This window comes from Amia ocellicauda, chromosome 1, assembly GCF_036373705.1.
Source record: "Amia ocellicauda isolate fAmiCal2 chromosome 1, fAmiCal2.hap1, whole genome shotgun sequence".
Taxonomy (NCBI): Eukaryota; Metazoa; Chordata; class Actinopteri; order Amiiformes; family Amiidae; genus Amia; species Amia ocellicauda.
The window spans coordinates 50,997,083-51,023,733 of NC_089850.1; the positions used below are offsets into that span (position 1 = coordinate 50,997,083).

General features: G+C 41.4%; 1 protein-coding gene across 6 annotated transcripts in view; it reads left to right on the plus strand.

The window, feature by feature from the left end:
- arhgap32b (Rho GTPase activating protein 32b) overlaps window positions 1-26,651 on the plus strand; it is a 161,257-nt gene that overhangs the window by 94,966 nt on the left and 39,640 nt on the right. For all 6 annotated transcript variants that reach the window (XM_066708230.1, XM_066708238.1, XM_066708246.1 and 3 more), the window contains exons 6-11: window positions 7,592-7,678; window positions 12,311-12,448; window positions 16,837-16,929; window positions 17,912-18,034; window positions 18,600-18,677; window positions 25,955-26,036. In XM_066708230.1, the coding sequence (XP_066564327.1) occupies window positions 7,592-7,678; window positions 12,311-12,448; window positions 16,837-16,929; window positions 17,912-18,034; window positions 18,600-18,677; window positions 25,955-26,036 (601 nt within the window). The remainder of the gene's footprint in view (window positions 1-7,591; window positions 7,679-12,310; window positions 12,449-16,836; window positions 16,930-17,911; window positions 18,035-18,599; window positions 18,678-25,954; window positions 26,037-26,651) is intronic.

Here is a 26,651-nt window from a genome sequence, read left to right on the forward strand (position 1 = left end):
TTGTGGCTTCACAAATGCTTTGCTGCATACCTCGGTTGTAACGAGTGGTTATTTCAGTCAAAGTTGCTCTTCTATCAGCTTGAATCAGTCGGCCCATTCTCCTCTGACCTCTAGCATCAACAAGGCATTTTCGCCCACAGGACTGCCGCATACTGGATGTTTTTCCCTTTTCACACCATTCTTTGTAAACCCTAGAAATGGTTGTGCGTGAAAATCCCAGTAACTGAGCAGATTGTGAAATACTCAGACCGGCCCGTCTGGCACCAACAACCATGCCACGCTCAAAATTGCTTAAATCACCTTTCTTTCCCATTCAGACATTCAGTTTGGAGTTCAGGAGATTGTCTTGACCAGGACCACACCCCTAAATGCATTGAAGCAAGTGCCATGTGATTGGTTGGTTAGATAATTGCATTAATGAGAAATTGAACAGGTGTTCCTAATAATCCTTTAGGTGAGTGTATATTTCAGTATTTAAAAGGCTGGAAAAATATAATTTTGAAAATGTTTAACCAGACGCATGTCTATATTTATATGTGCATAATGTGTGTATATAAATATGTAAAATTAAAAATGTTTATAAACGCATTTAAATATAAATGGTCACCTTCTATTATATATATATATATATATGTATAATTTCCTTTCTATTATAGGCAGGTACAGTTTTTGTTTTAGTCTGTTTTCCCAAGGGTAGCAATTGGACTACCTTCACAGAACCTCCCCTGCCACACATACACACTCACATAAACCAGGTTCAAATACTGGGAAAAGAGCGTTCATTTCTGCAAATTTCTCAGCCTGGGCTCTCTGACTCTGGCACTGTTTGTGTTTCTGTGTAGCCTCTTGAGTTTTCTCCAGGAAAAACTGCTTAATTGTCCTCAGATGTGATTGCACTGATGATGTCATTCGTGCTGGGACTGGACTGAAACCTAGGCATGCATGTCTGTCCTTGGGTGCCCGTGCTGGAGCCTTTTACTCTAATTATCTTTTCATTGTAAGTCCTTCTTTTCATCAGCTCCACTGGAATGGGCCCAGGGGATTGCATTTGGAAAAAGCGAGTGGCCTCGTGTGTTATGCAATTATGTTTTGGGCATGGGCAAAAAAAGGGGCCTGCAATGCTCTTTACAGCTGCGTCAGTAGCTCCCAGCACAGGGAGGGTTGCACAGTGGAACTGCAGACTTCCACAGCTGATTCTCCTAATGCCCAAAAAAAATCCATAGTTTTGTTTTAGAGTGGAGAGCAAAAAAGCTGAACAAAAGCTTTTTTTTTTTTTTTTTTTGGTACAACTTCTTTGGCAGCCCGTGTGTCCATTGAGAATGATTGTCACCCCAGCATAGAGTCAGGCCATACTGGACACTCTGGGTTCTTTGTCATTTTAACAGTCAAAGCCTAGGGTCTGACAACAGAGAAATGATCTTCACTGGTGTGTGAGTGTGTGTCGGAGATTGCTCCGACTTACACGGACTGTCAGAGAGTATGATTGAACGGATTTTACTGTCCAATTTTGCAGCATTTCCAGGCTTTGTCTCTCGCCTCCCTTGGCATATGAAGTATTGGTAAGATCCAATTCCCTTAAGCCTTTGAAGAAAAGTGGTACAGTTCTGAAATAGGCAGACAAAATAAAATACTGTTTTATTGCTTGTAGTATTTTACATTACATATAAAAACAATTCAAATTTGTAATACTTATGATTAAAAACTTTTTAAAATCAATTCTTAAAATCACTTAAAATGTTTAAAATCTTTGTGATTTAACAAAATCAAAAACAAAAAACTTAACTTTAAATAAACAAGTGCACAAAACAACAAAACAAACGTGATTAAAGCAAAACTGCTTGCCAACATTAAAGTCAAATACATTGAAAATAACTGAAAATGCATTGGACAAAATAAAAAAACAATTAAAAAGGTAAAAATAAAAAACAAACAAAAAAGGTCCAATGCATTTAAAATTAAATCCAAAACGGACAATGTATTTGACAAAAAAATATAACAAAACTAAACCGAGAAACCCCTAAACAATTTGTGTTTTAAAACCAACTAAATCTTTAAAAACAATTAAAAGTCATTTTTAAAAGTCATTTTAAAAACAATCATTCATTAATTAAATGGTTAAAAGATCTTGGACTCGGGACAAAAATTGGACTCGGCAGACAAAATAAAATCAGGAGGGATACTGTGTGTGTGAAGACATTAAATAATTTGAATGATGAGAGAACAGAAAAGGGATGCTGGGCACTAGCTACAGAGAAACCTTCAACCCGGAGGAAGGCATGTGATGAGACGCTGTCATGAACAGGACACTCTCCCTTTGTATCCAGGCTGCAACTCATGCCTGTTTCAGCAGGGCTCCCCTGTCATACGTATTTAAAAGGGTGGGTGCTGACCGTGGACATGATGCCAGGTCTTATTTTTATTAACTATTTCTCCTTGGCAACACTGGGTAGTGTGCCAGGTGTGTGCTGGGTAATGGGAGCAGGACCAGAGTGTGAGCAGAGAACTACCACCTGTCCTTCCTCTCAGTTTCTGTTGGCTCAGGAAGAGCTCCACACTGTGCTTTGTCCTGGGGGACTATACCAATGAAAGAGAGAGAGATAGTGGGATAGAGAGAGTGTGTGCTGGAGAGAGATGGGAGAGAGAGAGAGAGAGACAGTGAGAGAGTGAGTGCAGGGAGGAATAGGAAACGCCGCTTTATTTTTTCTGCAGCACAAACTGAGTGTAAAAATGGGCAGCATGGAACAAGGCTAGCCAAGAGAAGGACATGGAGCTGATGGGGGGGAGAGGTTTTAGTTTTTTCTCTTTCTCTCTGAAAAGCCACAGAAGTCAAGCAAAATCTATTTAAATCCATTTAAATCCACTGGCTCTTTGACTTGCTCCTCCTCCTCCCCCCCTCCACCTCGTTTGCTCCAAATCCAGCTGTTAGCGGCAGGAGAGATTTTCATTCAGTGTTTGGTGCTGCACCACAGAGGAGGGATTGTGAGAGCGAGCAGGACGCATCAGGGCTGACATCTGTATTCCGTTGTGTGGATTCATGTGAGACGGGCTTGGGGGGGTGGGGGGGTGGGGGGAGAGCGAGGAGAGGGCTGGAGCCAGGGCCCCGTTCTGACACACAGACACAGAGCGATGGAGAAGAAAGGTGATTGCCACACAGGCTGAGGGGACCAGGGTCAGGCGTTCTGGAGGGCAGCTTTTTTTTTTTTTTCTCCTCTCCTTCCCTTGCTTCCCAGAGCCTGGCTTGAGTTGAGCTTTGTGAGGTAAACAAAAGGCTGACAGCACAAGACGTGGAGATATCGCTGCCTCTGTGAGTACTGACTGCGTTCTTTCTTAAGAATGGCTAGAGTCCTGACATCCTGCAGACTTTTGGAGCTAACCCCCCCCCCCCCCACACACACACACACACACACACACACACACATCCCTGCCAAGAGCTACCTCCTCTGTTTCTGACTTGTGTGATCCTTTCGGTAGTATTATTATTATGTTGTTGTTTTATTGTATTAAGTGGTATTTGTATTAACATCCATATGATTATTGGGCCAAATGCTCTAGAACAAACACATGGGTTTGTCTGCTGTATTTGTTTCTGTGCAGTTTTAAAGGCACTTTCATTAGATTCACTTTGAAAGAAGTGGCTTTTAAACATCTGTCGCAATGAACGATGTGTCTTGTATGCCTGTATCAGTTTTGACTGATAGTATTACTCTTAATGTCTGGTCTTGTTTTTTATGTTCCCGAACAACATATAAAGGGAGGAATCTGTAAGTGCATCTGTGTTGCCCGATAGTCTCTAGGATGCTGCTACGTAGGATTTGCCCCAATACAACAGCAATTAACTTAAGCAGCTAAAGTGCCTTCACCACTAATACAGTTTAGCCCTTGCATCCATTCAACTGCATCCAGCCAATGTTGGTTGTATTACGCAAATGAAATGGTCCCATATTTGCGAGCTCAAAGGCTATGGGTACCCTGCTTGCTTTCTCTGAATCGCCGGAGACCAGTTTGAACTCAGATCCTGAAGAGACCCTGAAACCGGCACACGCTCGGCCTCCTTCAGCCTTTTTACATGCATGTACTCTTCAGTATTAGTGATTTCCTTTTGTTGTCATTGCAAGTGGAGTTGATTGGTGAGCTTTGGCTTTGCAGCAGAGTTATTGAACTGTGGTGGATAACTAGGTCATTAGTGCTCATGTTACTCAGTCTTGTTATGTAAATTGAAACGTTGCGTTCAGCTCTGTATCCTGCTCCAAAATTAATTCTCAGGATTACTGTACCATTGCTGCGGTCTAAAAAACTACCTGCTACTGCTGTTATTGTTAATAATAATGATAATAATGATAAAACATGCACCAATGCAATTATTACTTCTTTCTTTATTAAAACAAATAAGCTGGTTCATCTATTATTCTTATAGCTATGTAACCTGAAATGCAATGCAACCTTGCACGGTTAATTTCTCCAAATTCCCTCTGTGTGTATTTTGATATGCTTCCAACATAGCTTTTAAATGGTATCTTAAAGGAACTTTCCTAGTTTTTCTATTTAAACAAAAGATTAAATAGGATATTTGTTTTTAATGCCTGTGGATGTACCACTTTGGTCCCGTTGATTGGAATAAGCAAGGAAGAAGACGCACAAAAAAAACATCAGTGGCTTAAACACACAAAGAGCTGCAGCCACCATGAAAAGAAAGAGAATCAGGATTTGTTACTCAGCAGTCGTGGTTCTATTTTTATGTACCACATCTTCCAGGAGATCCTTGAGTTAAACATTGGCTTACCGTGCTATGGAGCAAATTGTGTCACCATGTCTTTAATGGCTTCACACTGACACTGGCAATTCACATTTCGCTTCTCGCTTTTATCCTGGATTCTTTGTGTGTCTCAGTTGTTGTTTTTGACAGGGCCACAGCAAAGCACTGACTAAGTGAGCTCGGACTCTTCCAGGAGGATGCTTCAAGTTGGCATGGTCACAGAACTAGAAGAAAGGGCTTTGGAAAGCTTTTAATAATTCTTCTGTTTGGAAGTGGATGTCCTCTCCTTGGATCCGGGGATCACAGAGAGGAGATGAAGCTGTGTTTGTTTCGTAGTGATCGCATACCCCCCACCCACACTGTTATTTTGAATGGCTATCCAGTTATGTTTATTTGACGGACTCTCTCCCATCAACAAGATGCTGATATGACAGGCATTGCCCAGAGGCTTTGTTTCAATTATGTTGGGAAGGATTTTCTGTTCCTGTTTCATAACCTTTGATGCAAAACTAGGGATAAAAGGTGTAAGCCATTGTTTCTTACTGATGAAATTGGATGGTCTGTATTTGAAACTAATTTCCCTTATGTATTTATTTTGCCATTCCATTTTCACCTACTGATGTGGTAATATTTGTTATTTAATATATATATATTATAGAATTCTGTCCATACTTCAGTGAGTCAACCATCACTGCTGAATGTTTTATAGAGAGATTAAATAATTCCTGCAAAAGTAATTTTTTCCTCTCATGTCCATTCCCGTGCTCCTAAATTTTCAACAGTAAAAGAAATCAAAAATCAGCACTGGAAAACTACCATTCAGCCCAAAATTACTGAAACATGAAGGACACTTGCTTAAGGCCAGGCTTGCATGGTAGACGTAGGATATTGACATCTGTGAAACCACCCTAGATTTTCAAGAACTGCCATCAACCTCTCATATTGATGTTTTTTAAGCCTTTTGTCCTCAGGCTCTCACTACGTTTGGTCTTTATTAATGTCATTTTAGAATATTTTTCAACCTTTTGCTGTTTCTTATATATACATTTACATAGTACTGAATACATTGTCTAGCTTTCATTTAAGTATTTACTGAGACAAGATGCTATGTTATACTCGCCTCATGCGCCCAACTAGAAATATTAGCTTACCTGGGTAGCCATCTTCTCGTGTGTATGTGCAAAATGATAAACATAGCACTTGTCCATCAAATAGTTTTTATGAGCAGTCCCGAAAGATACAAAACACCCCTGTTGACGTCACAAAGCACAGTTGAGAAGAGAGCTGTATAAAGCCAGCAGCCAATTGTATTTAATTATAACCGTGATTCACAGATAGTGGTGTGGTAAGGAAACGGTTAAGTCTGTGTGGTTCTCGGTCTGTCGCTGCTGTGGAAGGCTGCTGGGTTCCTGGGGGTGGGGCTTGTTTTTTCTTTCCTCCCCACCTTCGTCCGGGGTCAGAGAACAGCATCTGAATAATTTTTGTGTGCAGGTCGAGGTCAAGGCTCTCTCCAGCGACTCATCATGCTAAGTGATTGGGCCAATCGGAGACGGGTAATGACGTGTCACTCAGGGACATCTATTCATGAGGCAGGAGGCAGACCTCCTTTTTGGCACAAAGGACCAGGGAGAGATTCTGGCTGCTGGTGACACCCTGCAATAGCAGATGATTTGGGCTTCTGGATAGCTTGCCAATAAATGTGTGTCCTGGAATAGCCTGCAGGCTCACTTATATTACAGCTCTTGAAGGAATAGGTGATAAACCTAAACCTTTCGACTGCACACTGGTCCACTCCATCAACATAGAGTAGACAATAGCATCAATAAGCCTTCAGAACAATAGGCAATATGAATGAAAGCGGATGAAAAAAATTGAATGCTATGTGACTTGCATATATGGCCACTGAATGAGGTCTACAGAATGGAAGGGCTTCAATTGCATGGCTTTTTAAAGGTTATGTTTATATATATATATATATATCCTGCATTCTGCAATCTTCAGCATGTGAGTCTTTGACGGGGCGGCCATTGTTGCACTTGCGAGACGAACAGAACTGACCCCACAACAGGCCTATCAATCCCAACACATATTTCTGATACGTTTCAATGAGAAACAGCAATAACAATGCTTGTGAACTCTACCGCTTGGCATTATTCACTGCAGATGTTGTCATTACTTTGGGGGGTTGGAAAAGATTGTTCAAACCTCCCCCTACCTTCTTCCCATAATGGCCCTTGTAGACCTGCATTTTTCTTTTGTCAAAGTTGATGTATGCTCATACAATCCTAAAAATAGGGTTTGCTCACAGCTGTAAGACATCCCGTGGCTGCATCATTTCTGAGCTTACGGGTATGGTTACATAAACTGCCCTGTAACTCAGCCTTTAACATTAACTTGGTTTCTCTAAAAGACTATTAATTTAGACAGCATTTATAAGCAGCAGATGTGGAGGTGTCCTGTGTGTGTTGGGTCTGGGGGGCGAGGGGGGAGTGTTGTCTGTGGGGTATTAAGCTCCATGTGTGCAGAGAGTTCCGTTTCACTTCCTGTCTGGGCATGGGAATGGGGAGACACCTGGTTGCTATTTCGGGCTCTCCGAAGAAGCCCAGCGGAGTGATTGCCTTGTTTTCATTCATTATTCATTGTGTGCACACACATCACTGAGCTTATGGTTTCTCTTCCTCTCTGTCTCTGTCTCTCTCTCTCTCTCTCTGTCTGACTCTTTCATGCCCTCTCCATTTCTATCTCCCTCCCTCGCTCCTCTCTTGCTCTCTCTGTCTCTCTAATGTCCTCTTCAATTCTTTACCCCCTTTTCATTCTCTCTCTCCCCGTCTCTTTTAGCTGGCCCTGGCAGACGAGCAGAATGAAGTGACCCGCAATGGCTGTGAATCGAGGGAGCTGGTGTATCTAGTACAGATCTGCTGTCAGGTAGGTTTCAGTGGGACACTGCTTGCATAGCACCTTGGCCTTTGCTAAAGGGCACAGTTGAATTTCCCCCAATAACTTTTTTCCCAAAGTTGTCGAGACATACATGTATTAGGCTGCTGTAAGCTTAAAATTCAGCCACATAATATAACTAATGTTAAAACATGGCCTGATTTGTATTTTTTTTATTTTTATTATTTATTAAGTTCGATGCTGTCATTCTAAACCAAAAATCTTAAACTAGTGTACATGGTTTCATTGCAGTTATCCCATGGGATACGTGAAGCTTGTGTTGGGACATAGCTTTGTCTGGTGTGGCGATGTGGTAAAATCAGACACTACTGGGAGGAAATGTAAAAACAAACAACAAATATGAACTTTACCAGATGACGATTCAAGCAGCCATGGGCAATTAGTGCTTGAGTAGAAAACACTGTCACTGTGTTCATTTGAAGGCTATTTGAGTGAAGGATTTTTATTGGATTGACTCCTGCTTTGTTTAATGATGATACTCATCATGGTTTGGATTGGTTGTTCTAAAGCACTGCATAAATTCTTCAAGGCCTAAATAAACAATACCCTTCTAAGCCTGTAAAAAAAAAAAAAAAAAAAAAAGGCATTTAATTGTAGTTAAAATGTAACAATAATCTTGCGTCACATCTTCGGTATAGCCTTTCAGTACTGTTCAATAGCTTTGCATATTGTCAGAGATACTGAAGAAAAGAACAACCAAGTTCCAGTCAGCTACACTCTGTATGTCTGTGTCTATCTGTGTATATGTCAGAGTGTGTGTGTGTGTGCCAGTCAACGGCACCTAGTGCCATAAAAGTATTGTTCCCAGGGTGGGAACTGAATTTGTGCAGAACCGCCTGTTGTGTTTCCTTCTCTGTGCTGCACTGGCTGCAGTTGAGAGAGTTTGGTGTTGGCACGGCACTGAGGGGAAAGTATTCTTTTACGGTTGCACTGGTAACGGCTCTTTATAAGAGAGACGTACTTATGAGAAAAGAACAACTTGACCACAGGGACAGTAAGTAGTTGCTTTTTCTCTTTGTTTTTTTTTTGTTTTTAGATATGGTCATGTCAAGGAAAGAGGGAAAAACATATACATACATACATGTATACATATATTATGTATGTATATTGTTAATATATATATTAACAATGGAAATTATATTAAAAATGTTTCTACAAATTGATAGTGAAACAGAAGCCATACACAGTCAAATGTACTGGCAGCTCTGTGAAAACATGACCTTTACTTTCACTTGCTCAGTATACTTTGAACTGTAATGAGAGACTGACTCGTGTACATGAACAAAACACTGTTCTTTCTGCTAGGCCTTTAATGGGCATGAAAAGTCAAGCAATCAGGCAAAATGTGAGGCATCACTTTCGCTGTCAGGAGAAGCCTAGGTGTGCTCAGCCAGGCTTGTCTGTCAACTTCCCTGAGACCAAGAAGATTTTTGTGTGAGTGTGTCTGTCTGTGTCTGTGTGGTTGAGGAAAGATATTATAGTATATGGTCATGCACACTGATGAAGGTATGGGCAATAAACAGCAATTAAGAAATACAGCAAAACAGACACTGTAAATGAGCAGCTGGAGCAGTGTTCCGTCACTGTACCGTTCCGTGTCTGTAGGGTTCCGTCTCAGCGTCTGCTCAGAGGTTCTGTCTGGCCTGGGGATGGGAGCTGGCTTTGGATGACTGCCAGATTGTGCTGGTTATTGTTAACACAGGAGAGAGATATCAGTGGGCCCCCCGGGGAATCTCATTAGCCCACGCATCTTGGCTGCAGCGCTGTAGCCTGCGATAGGGACATGCAAATCAATGGAGTGTGCATGCTGGCCACGTTACTCAGGAACTCGGCAGGGCAGGGTGAGATCAGGAGTGGCCGTCACGACTTGGTCTTGGTAACCCTGTGTCTCTCCTCTTCTCTCATGTTTTTCCCTCTCTCCCCGTTTCTTATTTTGAAAGGCAATGCCTTTCCTTCCTTTGCCTTAAAAAGAAACAACAAGAAAAACATAAAACCCTGTCTCTCTCAATCACCATCTCTCTATTACAAGGCTGTATTTCTGACAATCTTGATTTTTTGTATCAAAAAATTCAATAGAACTGCATTGCTTTCATGTTTCTTCACATTTCAATGTTGGGAGGACAGTCATGTTGGTCTCTTCCTTCCCTTTGATGAAGACGAAAATAAATAATCAGAATGCACTGTGGAATCTATGACTGTTATTCTATGCTGTTGGATACTCTATGCTATTGTAAGAAAGGGGCGCAGTAGTGCTGTGCTGTCTGCTTTCTGAACAAGCCCCTCCGAGTCATCGAGTAATCACTTAACCAGCCTCGTCTTAATCGCTCCCCTTCTTTATACAGGCAGCCTTTAAAACTTCAGTTGGCAGGGATCTCTTTCGATAAGCTGGAAAGAGCTATTTTCTAAAAGCCCAGTAATTTCCTGATGTTCCCGTCCCTGCTGTGCATCTAGGAAGCATGTGGCTATTTAGATAGAAACTATTGCATTCATTCAATTATTAATTGCACTATGAATAATCTAAGCTAATGAAAAAAAAAATGCCTTTCACCCTTTGCACCCAATAACAGAAAGTGCAGGACACACAGGGATAGCTTTCCCAAGTCTAAAAATGTTCCTACTTCTATATCTGGCACATTCAAGAGCCTTCATGTTTATTTAAAGCCCACAAGGAAAAATTCAATGTACTGTAATGTTGTAAGCTTCTGGTTTTGTGGGTTGGTGGGTGTGTGTGTGTGTGTGTGTGTGTGTATGCGTGTGTGTGTGTGTACAAAACATGTGCACTGGGACTTGCATGCTGGAGGGGATATAACTCTATAATGCTGGAGTGAGATATTTACTTTCCTCGTTTTACTGTGCTTTGTCAAACAAACCATAAATCACAACTGCGAGTGAAATTATGCTTTTAGACTTAAGTCTGAGAAGTATATATTGGTTTAATACTGCTGATACACATACAAACACTATTTCCAAAAGCTTTGAGGTACCAGACAGAATGCAGTAGACAGCTGTTCGCAAAGTAGTTAGCAGTGTGTGAGCCTTTTGTCTTAATAGCTGCCGCAATCCTTTTGACTGGCCAGAGAGATATTGAGCCATTTTTTGTCCAGAGAGATATCGGTCTCTGCAGTCCCTAACTAATGAGCCTCTACAGTTCATCCCAGAGGTGTTTTATAGCAAAAGTTTCAGATGTCTATGATGCTTCTCTCCTGCAACACCCCCCACAGCTGTTTCATCCTGTTGGTAGCACTTTCTGTTCTCAGATTTCTTTCATTTAGTATCTTCTAGCAAACATATTTTCTATGATTTACAGTCTTAAAAAATATATATTGGGGGAAATATTCAGGGGAAGAACCTAACAAAATCTGCCAACAGCCGTAGTGGAACTACTGAGATTTATTGCATGTGGTATTGTGTATAAGCTGGCATCCTTTTTCACCCCTACCCTCACCCACATCCCCTCCTCCTCTCCCCAAACTGTCCCATATGAGATATGTCTGTAATAAATGGATCCACAATTCTGTGTAAATGCACAGAACTTCTTGGAAATACACCACAGGAGCTTGCGTGCAAAGAGGTTGACTTTAATGGCTTTGCAGAGCCCTGTGCGATTGTGTGTTACTGGGTTTACAAAGAGCTATCAACATCTGGGAGATTCCAGTAAAGCCTATTTAAATGGACCAAGAGGGAAATTCACTGAATATATATTATGTATTTATTTCTTTGTCGCTCATGTGACTTGTATCAGTATAGGAGGGGGACTTTTCTTTCTCCATTAGCATTCTTGAACTGATGAAAAGTTGTGTGACTGAAAACCTAGAAACAACAACAACAGAAAAGAAACATCATGTGTGGCTAGCAGTTAACGCTATGATGCTGTCACATCTCTGGGGTGCCGTATATGTCTGGTTTTTGTACTGGTGGGGATTACTGTTGTCAGAGTTAGGAATTTTCCCCAATTATAGAGAGTGGCCGATCAACAGCAGACTTTCCCTGATTCTTGTGGTTTAACTGCATGTTCATGTGTGTCCGTAGCTGGTTTCTCTTACCTAAAGATTTGCTTATTTTTTCTTAATAGATGGGCCCTTTCTTATACATCTGACAATCATGGCTGAGCTCATGTTCTCATTTTAGCTTAAATTCTACCAACATCAATGTTATTATTTTAATACATTTTAGAAGTATCCAGGAGGATTTATGAATAGCACTTTAAACATCTTTCTATTTGCATTTAAAATATTTGAAATCTTTGAGCAGACATCGTAAATATTGCTTTTGTAAGTGTTGCTGAGTATATATTTGTGGTGAAAATCTGAACTCAGTGCTCTGCATTTCTCCCTGTGTATGTGGGCAAGTGATATTGCCCAGATTTTGCTGTGAGATGTAAAATGCTCCCACCTTGCCTTTCATTGTTCATAGATTTCATACAGTAATAATAATAATCTCTTTAATTTGATAATAATGATATAACAATAATAGAATCCCTCTGATGTTTTGCTGTGTAACTGTGGCATTTTGCAGAATTTAATAATCTAATATCAGTAATTGTACTCACCTGCTTTCTGTGCTCTCTCTCTCCCTCTCTCTCTCTCTGTCGTGGTCCCGCAGGGCCGGAGTTGGATTGTAAAGCGCAGTTATGAAGATTTCCGGGTCCTTGACAAGCACCTCCACTTGTGTATCTATGACCGTCGCTTCTCGCAGCTCCCGGAGTTGCCTCGATTCGACAGCCTGAGGGACCGAGCAGAAGTAGGCTGGGCTCTTTTGACAATGTGACGAAATGTATTTTAAAAATGCTTCCAGATGTTTCTGCTTCATTGTAAGTCTCCTGCATGGTGAGGAGCTGTACACTTGAGGGGAAGTGAGGGATACGAGGAGAAGTGAAGAAGTGGTTGATACAGCTGTTCGTTTGGAATCCTGGGTATAACATTTCTGGGACATTCAAAAGTTATTGTACAGCCTAACTAGGAATGCAGTGCTGATGTATAGATTTGTAAGCATTCGTTGTTCTGTGCTTTTATATATGCCGGGTCTTCGATCACTTTTCAGAGTTCTGATACCTGGACAGGTCGATACTGGTGCAGCAGCACTCCCAATCTACTCACGTCATCCCCAGCTCGGATTAACGGGAGGATTGCATCATTGGTAGACAAGTCAGACTGTTGCACTGAAGTCACACTGTCTCGTTTTTCTGCCGCTGAGTTTTTCACTGTCAAAGCAGGGACAGCGGAGAGGGTAATTCAAGGTCACTTGAGGTTATTGATAGAGCTGCATTATCCTGTTGTGTATATGACTGTGTTCTTATTTATAATGCGGGAAGATGTCTTTAGCCAAGGGGAAGCAAGTCCATTATGTATGAAGCCACACTGCCTGGCTAGCTCAATTCAGGGCCCTGCTAATATGCATATATGGAAAGGTCACGCACTGGGATGACAGAAATGACTTGGAAGCTTGCCGGCCTGAGGCTTGCAACCCCCCCACTGTGATGATCAATGCGGTTTGCTCTGTCTCATTAGACCACGTCTATGTCCATAAAAAACAGCAGCAGTGACACCATAAAGAAAGCTGTGCTGATTCTTACAGGTTGAATTTGCTGTTCCTATTAATGCAGCCAGAGGTTTCCTGGATTCTTTATGCAAAAGTTTAAGAGTTAGGTTTTGCAGTCTAGGAAATTAATTAATGCAATGGTAACAAACAAAAGACCCATTCTTCTGTCATTATTATTATTATTATTATTATTATTATTATTATTATTATTATTATTTACTGTTAGCCAGGGAAGTATGAGCCCCACTTTAAAAACGTTTTCAGGTCTATGTAATTGATTAATTACAATATTTTTACCAAATACCAGGTACCACTTGGAATACAGTTTAATGAACTGAGCCGGGGGGTCACCAGTCTGATTAATCCTGAATCTTATCTCAGCAGGGCAGGGTGCAGCCTATTGCTTTAACCCCGCACCTCTGTGGATTTCAGGATGGATTTCCTACTTGGGTCACAAGAGACTCTACTATCTCCAAGCCAACGATCGATAGCTCTACATTTGCCACAGAGGAGATCTTCTCCATACACCAGTGGGAATGAAATTAAACAGGCTATGGGGGGTGTGGAAATGAATGGGATAAATTAGTGGTTCTAAATCTGGTTAAACCTGTGATTCTTTGCAGTGAAAAGTTAAAGATATAACTCATAAGTACTTTACAGCCCCACAGTGGAACAGCGGGTTTGTTCTGATTCCAGCTGCTTTTCAACTTTGCAATAGTAATCTTTACATGTGCATCGGGCAACACGCTGGCTGTGTTTTGTTTTGTTCTCCGTTTGATCATCACCACCTAAAGGCTTCCTGTGCTTTCTGCACTATGGCCGGATCAGTAGCGCTTGATGGACAGTGATTTACCCCGTCTCTGCAGCGGGGAGGGCAGATGTCAGTGGCAGGAATGGGTGGTCTTCAGTCGGGATTATCTGGAGTGAACTGGGAAAGCCTTGTGGGAAAAGTTTCCTCAGCACCAGCCCTTTCATCTTCTGAGAAACTCCAATAATGGAAAAGAATACAAATAATATGCAATATATATAAAGAAGTTTATTTTATTTATTTTTCTCTGTAATTAAAAGCTGTGGGCTTTCCTATATTTTCCTAAATTACTTTGCGTTTGCTTATTTTTTTATTACTTTGGTTACTCGCATGCCAGCACACAAGCTTCAGTAAATATTTACCCGAAACTGGAGTGGTTGCAGATCTGTTTTCTAGTCCGTACGCACAAGAAGGAAAAACAGACAGTTTCACATGTTGTCATTTGCATAACTTCCACTTCATTAAGCAATTGTTTAGTTGCACTTGCACTCTGTGTGAAGTGCTGAATTATTTCAGTGCTGGCACATGTCTTGGAGTTGATGTGGAAACGGGCTGACACCCAATAACAAGCCTCTCTTGCAGGAGCCTCAGCAGCTTTCTCTCCATCTTCGCTGAACTTTCTAATCTGCTTTCGCTGGAGCGTTTAATTCTCCAGTCCTTTGGCATCCGTAGTCCCATTCAGGGAGACGCTGGGCATAATGAGCTTTTTAATAGATGTTCTTGATCTAACAAGCAAGTTCCATTGCAAGAAGTCTGCATTAAAGTTTAAATGTGATACAGCAGCACAAATCACTTGCAGACGCTGACTAGGGTAACTGAGTGATGGTTTTGCACAACGCACTTAACTGGAGCCTTTCCTCAAAGCTTTTGCTGTGGTTTACTGCATCTCTCTTGGCTATTCATGGAGCAGGTTTTGATTAGCTCTGCTCTAGAATACAATTTGAAAATCCATTGCATTGAGTACCCAACATTGTTTTGGAAACAGTCAGACTGACCCACCTTGATTCTACAAACCCTGATCAGATATCAGTTCATTTTCCTTATATGCAGAGGCTGATTGTTGTTTTTCAGGCTAGTTAAATCACCTATACTTTTTATAATTTCATGGTACCATCTTAGGTCAGTGATAAACTCAAAAAAACAGCAGGAGCTATAATGGAGCTGTGTATGTTTCCATCTTCTGGCTGCAGTATAAATATCCATTGAGATTTGAAAGTGCCTCTTTTATACGGTTTATTAATAGATGTTTTTTTCCTGCAGCAGTATTGCCTCTGATCAGAGAATCATTCTCATCTCTGGAGAAGGTACTTTCTGTGGTATTGTGAACACAAACTCTGTAAATAGCGGCAGCCATTCAGGACTCGTAATGTTTTGTTGTTTGTTTACACAATAAATAAAACAAAATCAAATTCAGTTCTAAGGCCAGGGCCATTTCTGTGTGGGGTTCTCTCTCACCAGATGATTGAATGAGTGTCACGACCATTCTGAAGAAGCTGCTTGTTTACAAGAAACCATTTAAAAATGAATCTAGAATATATCTTGCTGCAGCTTAGGTCCTTCTTTATTATTGTTATTTTTAGAATTAATCTAGCCATATATATATTTTTTTCATTTTGGGACAGAGTCCATTGTCATCACCTTGCTGGGGTTGGATCCCAGAGCCAGTACAGGGACTGGCGTGTGTGCTGAGCATGGAACTGGTTGCAGCCCCGTAGTCAGCATTATACTGCACTTATCAATTCCAGCTAGACAGCAGCACTGTGGTACAAACCATGCAGTCCGAAGCACCTTTCCGCTCGGTGCATTGATGACTGTAGAGAATGCAAGAGTCTGGCGAATGAATGGGCGACACTGGGCTTCTCCCTGAACCAAATGCAGCATTGCAGTAAGAAGCTCTCGAAGGTGGAAAGATTTGCATTGGAGGCATTTTACCCTGAAGCAGTGAAACAACTGTTTTGTTGTTAAAGAATACCATTATTCAGAATGATCCATTTTAATTTGATATGCATGAATAGGGTTTATATCAAATACATAAACATCCTGAACTTGTCTGCATAGTCCCTGGCCTGCTGGTGTGATGAGGAGGAGGAGGAGGAGGAGGATGGAGGAGGCAGAGCTGGGCCAGAGGAGATGGAACTTTGTGTTCTCGGGTCATTGATTAAGAATTAAAAGGGAAACTTCACATATTGGAAATCTCTCCCTCCCCAGGTTTCTCTCTCCACCCATATAAACACATACACACACAAGCAGACGCTCACACATGCTTGGACTCAATGATTCACCTTTTAATATTAATTTCCTCTGAGCTCCATAGTAATGCAGTCAACCCGTGTGTGAAGCCCGTGTCTGAATCATAGAGATCATAATGGAGTGTGTGTATGTCAATAAAACTGGAAAAACTAAACAAAACCTATGTCTCTTAAAATCTGGGCCCCTCCAGTAAATACAAAACATTTAATGATGACCTTTATAATTTCAAAGCTTTGCTCTTCTGTCACAGTTGCCAGGAGCTTAAAATAGAAATAAATAAATAATAAATAATCTGCGCCTGGAATTCTCCCCATACAATCTTGAAAGAGCCTTGTAAAAGAAAGACTTTAAGACTTGGAACTTACAGTTTTTAAAACCTTTGTATAACTTTTAATGGGCGAACCGCTTCAGGGGCCCTCTTCGGGATGGAAAACTAGATGACTAGAAGAATTTAAAGAAATGTGATTGTGAATGTGTGTGTGCTTTTGTTCTGAAGATCTCTGTCTCACTCCTTGTCGGTGTTTCTCTACAGGCAGTGTGCCAAATGCTGATGGCTTACCTCTCCCGCCTCTCGGCAATTGCTGACAACAAAATCAACTGTGGTCCGGCGCTCACATGGATGGAGGTACCTGTTTCTTTACCTAGCGGTGGGGTCAGAGCTCCAATTTGTTAACTTGCCGTGACAGCCGGCTGTCCCGAGATCGCCGCTGTCTGTGCACTTAACATTACATTTTATAAAGGACAGTAATGGGGATTCAATTCCGCGGGCATCCTACGGGGAATGAGAGAGAGGAGAGACCAAGATACAGGAGCACTCCTGTGTAGGCTTCGGGAGGGGTGCAATCAAATAGAGACCATGTGAAAGCCAATTCCAAATCCGAAAACGGACTGTGACAGAGCAGGAGCACAGAACGAGTGTCAAAAGGAGTCGGGGGGCGGCTGGCGGGGGCTGGCTGCTGCAAAGGAACATGAGAGTGTGGGGAAAAATAATGGTGTGTTACAGTTAAGGACTTTCAAGAGTGGATAAAAGCCTTCAATCTGAACCAGAAAATAATGTCAGGAAACTACAGACTTGGAGGGCAGGCTACCGTGGGTGTAATGCAACTCTTATCACAAGCCCAGCTATAAGTACTGCCACCTCATAGTCATCCTCTGATCTGAGTGCTTTGTTTTCCCTGTGCCGCATGGATGTAAAACCAGGTCCCAAGCAAAACAGGCAGCCGCCGGGGCCTCTGTCTTTCAGATCGGAGATTAAGCGCAGATTCAGATGACAGTGTGGATTTTAAAAGTTCACTGAATTTCCCCACGAGGAGCCTGGGAGCTCAGCTCAGTATCACTGCCCAGTTCAGTGGAAATGAGGTCTGGTCTGAAGTAACCTAATAGTCTAAACAGCTTTTCAAATAGGCAAACATCCTCCTATGTAAAAGGGAAGGTGCTCCTGGATGAATCAATGATTTGGTCCAAAAAAATAAAAATCAGTGTCTCCTTCTTTCCAAATGAGCTTTTTTTTGTGAGCAGATGGCACAGCCAAATCAGGTTTGAAGTGTGGCCCGGAAAAGTATTCTTTTCAAGAGCTTGTCCGTGATACCTTGCCTCCATTGTTCCAGATTGACAACAAGGGGAACCACCTTCTGGTCCACGAGGAGTCCTCGATCAACGTCCCCGCCATTGCCGCCGCCCACGTCATCAAGCGCTACATCGCCCAGGCAGCAGATGAGCTCTCCTTTGAGGTATCCCTCGTAACAGATTACCGTTTCCCATGGTAACGTGAAGTAATGCTAAAGCATAGGGAGAGGGTATAGCCACTTAGCCATTGCTAAATTATCTGTACATCACAAAGTGTACATGAAACAAACTCACATGGAGGAATACCACTGCCTTGAAGTCGCATTGTGTGAATGTGAGCTTCGTTCAAATGTTGCCACATTCCACCCTTCTCAAAAGGAAGTACTGTTTTTATTATTTTTTGTTTAAATCTGTTTTGTTTGTAACACACAGCAAATACAGGGTTCTAGGGTGAGTTGTCAGTGATGCATGCTTATTAAGATTACATAAGAGACAATAAGACCCGGATAGCAAAACTGACCGAGTTGTTGTTCATTGCCTTGCATGTAAATAATTCACACAGGCAACTGACCTGAAGTCATTAATTGATGTGTGTGAGACATGAGGGGTGCCTCATTATTATTATTGGTGATAATTTTAGCAGGTCTCTTTATATCTGTGTTGGAGAAAGGTGAGGAGATTAAAAGCCACCCTCTTTCTCTCTCCCCCCCTCTCTTTCTCCACTGCAAGGTGGGAGACATTGTCTCTGTGATTGACATGCCTCCAAAAGAAGACACCACCTGGTGGAGAGGGAAGCATGGCTTCCAGGTATGTCTGACCCGTGATTGTCAGTCACAAATCATAATCTGAAGTTTTTTAGTTTTTTTTTAACAGCGTGCTCCCCAGGCCTTTCCGTCTGTTGCTCCCTCCCACACACATCTTCAATATATGATCTTGAAGAGATTATCTTGATCAGGATTAAAGCTCCACATGTTGTTTGTCCAGCACATCCCACAGATGCTCAATTGGATTGAGATCTGGTGAATTTGGAGGCCAAGTCAACACCTTGAGCTCGTGATTCATCAGACCAGGCCACCTTCTTCCATTGCTCCGTGGTCCAGTTCTGATGCTCACGTGCCCATTGTAGGTGCTTTCGGCAGTGGACAGGGGTCAGCATGGGCACCCTGACTGGTCTGCGGCTACGCAGCCCCATATGCAACAAACTGCGATGCACTGTGTGTTCTGACACCTTTCTATCAGAACCAGCATTAACTTTTTCAGCAATTTGAGCTACAGTAGCTCGTCTGTTGGATCGGACCACACGGGCCAGCCTTCGCTCCCCACGTGCATCAATGAGCCTTGGCTGCCCATGACCCTGTCGCCGGTTCACCGCTTTTCCTTCCTTGGACCACTTTTGATAGGTACTGACCACTGCAGACCGGGAACACCCCACAAGAGCTGCAGTTTTGGAGATGCTCTGACCCAGTCGTCTAGCCATCACAATTTGGCCCTTGTCAAAGTCACTCAGATCCTTACGCTTGCCCATTTTTCCTGCTTCTAACACATCAACTTTGAGGACAAAATGTTCACTTGCTGCCTAATATATCCCACCCACTGACAGGTGCCATGATAACGAGATTATCAGTGTTATTCACTTCACCTGTCAGTGGTCATAATGTTATGGCTGATCTGTGTATGTTTTATGCACTTAGCTGTACTGTGTGCTTTTGGTTTCAGTTGAATTGAGGTGTGTGATTCATTATGAGGTGTCCAATTCATATTGAAGAGCATCTCCGCATTACTTAAAATGCATAAGTTTTACTTTTTATTTTATTTTTTAAATTACTCCAGTAGTCAGATTTTACCCAGTGCTCTCTCAATTGTCACTGCTTTTAAAAAAGGGAAAAAAGTGTGTTTGCACTTTATTACCTCTATTATCTTTTAAGACAGTTTGTAGATATTTCCCAAATGTAAAATAGTTAAGCGACATTTAGTTACAAAACAGTTATGCAGTGACCTTTATCTACAAACAATATGCTGTGATCTGCGATTATTATCATCATCATCATCATTGTCCTTCTTTGATATTCCGAGGCAGGTCACATTAGCCCTGCTCGTGTGTGTTGCCGGATTAGGCAGGAAGAGGACTAGCTGTGTTGTTGAAGTTTGCTCTTTTCATTGTTTTTTTCGGAAATGGTTTTCCCTTCAAGCTCTCGCGTTCCAGACAGAGCGAGCCCATGTCCTGGGGCTGGCAGTCTGCAGCGGGTCTCAACTGCCATGTTTGATTTCCGCATGTCTGCTTCTGTCGCTGCTTTGGGAACAACACAAGCTGGATTGCTACATCCCGTCACCCAGCCATCTGTATGGCAAGACACAGTCCTCACTGCACAGCCATGCTTCAGAGAGAGCTCAGGGTCTAATGTAAGGGAGGGTGATTAGAGAGGATGATTTAAAATATATTTATATGTAGTTATCCTTTTATTTTTATTTTATTATGGATGGTTAAGTCTGGAGCTACTGGAACAGAAGTTTTGTTGCTAACATTCCTCAGCCTCCACACCAAGAGAACACACTGGAGAACCAGTGCTAACCAAATATTTCTGTCTCTTGTATCCACTGGAGGGCAGTCACCCTGTCAAATTACCCAGCAAGGACTGCTGCCTCCAGATTGATCCAGGAGTTACAACCCTCCAGACAGATTCAGAGCTGGGCTATGTCAAGTGTAAAACAGCAGAACTTTGCCCCGGAAAGCAGTGGGCAGGGCGGGTGATTCAATAGAGCAGCAGGGATTGGAATGTCAAGATGGAAAAGGAACTGTCATCTACCGAGCCATGATTTGTCAATAAAGCACTGCTGAAACAATACAAATGAGCGTCAGGGCAAGCCCAAGTGGATGTTTGCTCTTCATCCGCACGTCTTCCTTGCACAGGTTCATAAAATACGGAATTCTTGCCAAGTCTGTCATTAGTATATCCTAAGATTGCTTTGGCAATAATTTGGCATGGCAAGGGCATTTTTTCTGAATAGAAAGTTAATTTTGGAAGTCTGTATGAAGCATTTCCACAGATAAGTTGGAACTCTAATTGAGGGCTGGCTGGTAGAGCGGAGTGTGTGCTTTATTCTCCCGGGACTCTCCTTGCTTGTTTAATCAGTGCCCGGCCTTGGTCTCCCAGCCCTGTAGACAGAAATCAAAGCAAATTCTGGTGTAATAAGAATAGACTGCCTTTGATACATACAGAGAGTGCGTTTTTAATGCTTGTTAACTCTCCCATTAGTTTGCAGATTACTTTTTTCTTTCTTTTTTGTATCAGAGGTTTGGAAAAGTAAGAAAATTACAACTTACACTTTGTAGTTTTAGACTTAATTAGGTTGAATTGCTCATTAGCTAATTATCTGTAAGTTTTATGGGCATTATCAGCTCTTTTGATAGGAAGGTGTTTTAATAACAGTGCGTTTGAGGTCTGTGATGCTGTGTGGGTGAAAAAAAGGTTCTGCTTGCTTTGGCTGATGGACATGTAAAATGTTTTATTCAGTAGTCTCACCGAATTTTATATATATATATATATATATATATATATATATATATATATATATACACTCACCTAAAGGATTATTAGGAACACCTGTTCAATTTCTCATTAATGCAATTATCTAACCAACCAATCACATGGCAGTTGCTTCAATGCATTTAGGGGTGTGGTCCTGGTCAAGACAATCTCCTGAACTCCAAACTGAATGTCTGAATGGGAAAGAAAGGTGATTTAAGCAATTTTGAGCGTGGCATGGTTGTTGGTGCCAGACAGGCTGGTCTGAGTATTTCACAATTTGCTCAGTTACTGGGATTTTCACGCACAACCATTTCTAGGGTTTACAAAGAATGGTGTGAAAAGGGAAAAACATCCAGTATGCGGCAGTCCTGTGGGCGAAAATGCCTTGTTGATGCTAGAGGTCAGAGGAGAATGGGCCGACTGATTCAAGCTGATAGAAGAGCAACTTTGACTGAAATAACCACTCGTTACAACCAAGGTATGCAGCAAAGCATTTGTGAAGCCACAACACGTACAACCTTGAGGCGGATGGGCTACAACAGCAGAAGACCCCACCGGGTACCACTCATCTCCACTACAAATAGGAAAAAGAGGCTACAATTTGCACAAGCTCACCAAAATTGGACAGTTGAAGACTGGAAAAATGTTGCCTGGTCTGATGAGTCTCGATTTCTGTTGAGACATTCAGATGGTAGAGTCAGAATTTGGCGTAAACAGAATGAGAACATGGATCCATCATGCCTTGTTAGCACTGTGCAGGCTGCTGGTGGTGGTGTAATGGTGTGGGGGATGTTTTCTTGGCACACTTTAGGCCCCTTAGTGCCAATTGGGCATCGTTTAAATGCCACGGCCTACCTGAGCATTGTTTCTGACCATGTCCATCCCTTTATGACCACCATGTACCCATCCTCTGATGGCTACTTCCAGCAGGATAATGCACCATGTCACAAAGGTCGAATCATTTCAAATTGGTTTCTTGAACATGACAATGAGTTCACTGTACTAAACTGGCCCCCACAGTCACCAGATCTCAACCCAATAGAGCATCTTTGGGATGTGGTGGAACGGGAGCTTCGTGCCCTGGATGTGCATCCCACAAATCTCCATCAACTGCAAGATGCTATCCTATCAATATGGGCCAACATTTCTAAAGAATGCTTTCAGCACCTTGTTGAATCAATGCCACGTAGAATTAAGGCAGTTCTGAAGGCGAAAGGGGGTCAAACACAGTATTAGTATGGTGTTCCTAATAATCCTTTAGGTGAGTGTATATATATATATTAATATTAATATTAATTAAATAAATACATTCTTGCTGATAATCAAAGTATCTTTTCATTTCACACTTGGTACAGTATTGGGCAACCATAATAATCATCTTCTGCATATGAAAGAAATATAGATTTTTTTAAAAGCCAGAGAGGAGGAAATATATATGTGTATTCAAACCCTCAAAAAGCATATCGAAAAGTTAGGAAAATGTTGGGAAGTTCACTTTTTCATATGGTACAATATGCCACTTTGCATTTGTCCAAAATCAACCATGGATCTAACGTGGTTTTGCTTAATCTTTCTGAGGAAATTATTTAAGAACTTGAACAGGAACCAGACTGAGAATCCTTTCTTTTTTTAGGATTTTAGATTTTGTTTTATTGTATTATTTTTAATTTCTAAATCGATCCACTGCTACATGAAGGCCTCCCCAAGATGGTTCCTTTTGTTTCGATTATCGGAGTCTTTTCTTGTTAATCCGAGCATGCATCTATGCTTTTTTTCGTGCCGTTTACAATTGTTGTATAATTTTTAAGTTTGGTGACCAGGTTTCAGAGAGAGATAATATATTCTTTCTCTCTTCCTTTATATCATATTTAATCATTCTCCCATAATATTCTCCCAGGACAAAAATGCTCTTTAAAGAGAGATTAGAGGAGACAGATGAGATGAGGGGCCCTGGGCGTGCCTGTTTACATTATATTTGATTAATACAGAGCACGTCCAACATATTGCACATACAAGCAGTGATCTGCACCGCCGCGTAGGGTATCTGAGTATCGGCCCAGTGTGCCAGGAAGAGCTTATGGAACGGGTTTTTATCCCTCTGTTGCTGCCAGCAGCGGTTAGGCCTTGACGAGCATCTTATAGTTCACTGTGTGGAAAGAAGCATTCCGGAGTGGAAACTTTTCTGAATGGGATGAGGTATATATGCAAAGCCGTGGTCCTTGACTGTCAATGTTCAGATTTTTTAAATTGTTATTATTTCTATTTGAAGCAATCAAAAGCCAAACAAATCGTTCTTTGCAAATGTTCTTTGGAGTAAATTAAGTGGAGAGCCTGTGTGTTAGGGTTGTCCTGCAGGGTACATTTATACCTTCGAAGGTTCAGAACACCTACCGAACAAAGGTTTGAAGCTTCGTTAGTGGCAATTTGCATAATTTATCGATGACGTCACATTTGCTACCAGTGTATGGATTTGAATGACAATCCCCAGTAATCATATTTGTATTTATTTTTACAAGCACACGGTTTACGTATAGGTATTGATTTTACTTTCATGAAACATGTAAACCTTCCAGTAAAAGCACCTCACTAATAATAAATTGTATGCGCAGTGACGTATGTTAACTTTAATTGTATTTTATTCAATACAGAAAAAGTGTAGGAAATTGCCATTCAGTGTAAAACACTTGATGAATATACCCCGGTGTTCAGTAACATTAAAAAGACACAACTATACTGAATGTAGTAATTACTAAAGACACCGGAACACAGTAACCTTAACATTTGGGTTAACTATAATAAAAAGACTCCCTTCTACATAGGGTTGGGCGGTATACCGTAAAAAAACGATATACCGGTATTAATTTACGGACCGGTTTGGAATTTTACTATACCTTCAATATCGGTATTTTAAAGTTTTGAATAATTTACTATTTATTGTGTCATTGAGTCATAGATTTCAGCTACTAATAAACTTGATCGCGTTCGCGTATCGCACAACTTGCTGCGCCGGCTGCTTGAGACTGCGCTGTCTGACATGAGAGGCAACGCCGATAGTGTTCGTGTAACGCAATTTTCCACAGATCTGCGCAGATCTATATAGGTTGTATCCTGCAGAACTGCGCAAATATGCGCTACAAGAATGTGACCACCTTTCTTCACAAACCCAGCAGAAATCAATGTATTGCGTGTTGACATAAACAATCGTGATAAATGCCAATGAATGAAGACGAGATGGAGGAGAGCAGTGTGGGTGAAACTTCACAGCCAAGTGACCCCGGTGAATCTGTCCCGGAGAAAAAGGTGCATCATTCATAGTGTGGACATTATTTGGTTTCAAGACAACTGACACAGAACAGGAAACGTAATTCAATGTCAGTTGTGTCCTATTATTTTTGCTTTACGAACAGTATAAAATGGCCATTAAAAAATACCATCATACCGCGATATTGTATTTTGGCCATATCGCCAGCCCTACTTCTACAGTTCAGAGTTTGTCAACATTATATATTGTTGGGTATATTATTATTATTAGTAGTAGTATTATTATAATCCAATTATAACAACAGGTTTGTAAAAACCTCTGAAGGTCTGGAGACTGAGCGAACCTTCAAACATTCGACCCTTCGAAGACAGCCCTACTGTGTGTGTGATGCGCAGTGGAAACCGTGACTCGGGCTGAGTGCTTGTTTAACCTCGTCTCCTAGATGGTCTTCTCAGACACGGGGGGGTGCCATGTGCCAGGCAGCGTCTGTGGCACATGACAGAGATTAGACTGGAGTAAAAATGGTAGATTAGTAGATTTCCCCTCCCTTCCCTTCAAAGTCTTTCCAAATCTCCAGATTTGGGCCCATGCCAGCCCTTTTATCAGCAATTTCGGTCTAAGGCATGAAAACAGGCAGCCCAGCCAGAAATGTTACCAGCTAAGAGTGCTCAGTTTAAGAAGTCTGTATATTCCAGAGAGTTGTTGTACTGTTGCCTCCTTTGCAAATGCAAGTTTTTTTTTTTAGGTGGCTGTTAGAATCATCTGGAAAGTTGTGAAGGGAATTGTAGCTATAGAGGATTCAGTCAGCTAGAGATTTGCATCTATACCTTCAAACTCCCAGTGATAAAGAAAAAATAAAAAGGATTCTAATTGAGTAAGATAAGTACAGTATTAGCTGAATTTCTACATTCGTTTAAATCAAAATAATATATATTTGCAAATTAAGTGGCTGTGCAGGAAAGATTCATGCTGGTTTTTTTTTTGCGGTTTTCTTTCTACACATCAGCTGAAACATGCATTTGCACTTCATTTTACCCCTTCAACAACAGTGATTAAAAACCTTGTACATACTTCCTCTGATGGCACTTTCCCTATCAGTAATCATCTGTTTAATCCCATAATCTGGAATGACAGCTCCCCCAGAGGAGCCAGTCCAAAATGTTAAAAGGAACATATCCTATTTACAAGGATGATATATTTATACACGTACAAAATGTCTGTCATTAAAGTACAGCTTTATATTTTTTGATTTTAACATTTCAATTTTGCTTTCTTCTCTCTCTCTATCTGCACAGGTTGGATTCTTTCCCAGTGAATGTGTTGAACTCATAAACGACAAGGTTCCCCAGTCAGTGACCAACTGCGTGCCAAAACCAGGTACCGTATTGCCTAAAGTGACATGGCATTGGCATTAATTGAATGTAGGAAGCAGCACATGTGCTGAGGTACTCTACAGCTGAGGTGTCATTTGCCTAATTTCCTATCTGTAATATTGTAGCCCCCGATATTTTCATATTCCATTAATGTGTCCCTTCCCTAAATATCCTTTGGATTTTCATCAGGTGGCACCTCAGTAGTTGTATATAATGTAATAATAAATATAATGTCTCACAGACTCACACTGACCAGCACCTCACCAGCTGCCTATTCAGTAGTATCTGCTGTATATAATAACCTGACCTGTTTCTGTATGTACCTGCACTGGTGTCTGAACTACACTCTGTCGCTTGTTGCATGCAAACTGCCAGTTTGTGAAGCTAATCCGAAATTAATGAATTAACAACCAAAGTCAAAATTATAAAAATAATACAACTTTCACCAGCACATGTGAGCAATTGGTATCTAATTAATTGTAGCGGGCGCTGATGGGCTCCGATTTGTTTTCTCAAGCTGGTTGCTGGAAACTCATTCATGTGTATTAGCGATGAGCACGGAGTGCAAAATGGAGTCTTGTAGCTGTTAGCATTTTTCTTAAAGTAATCTGAATGAAAA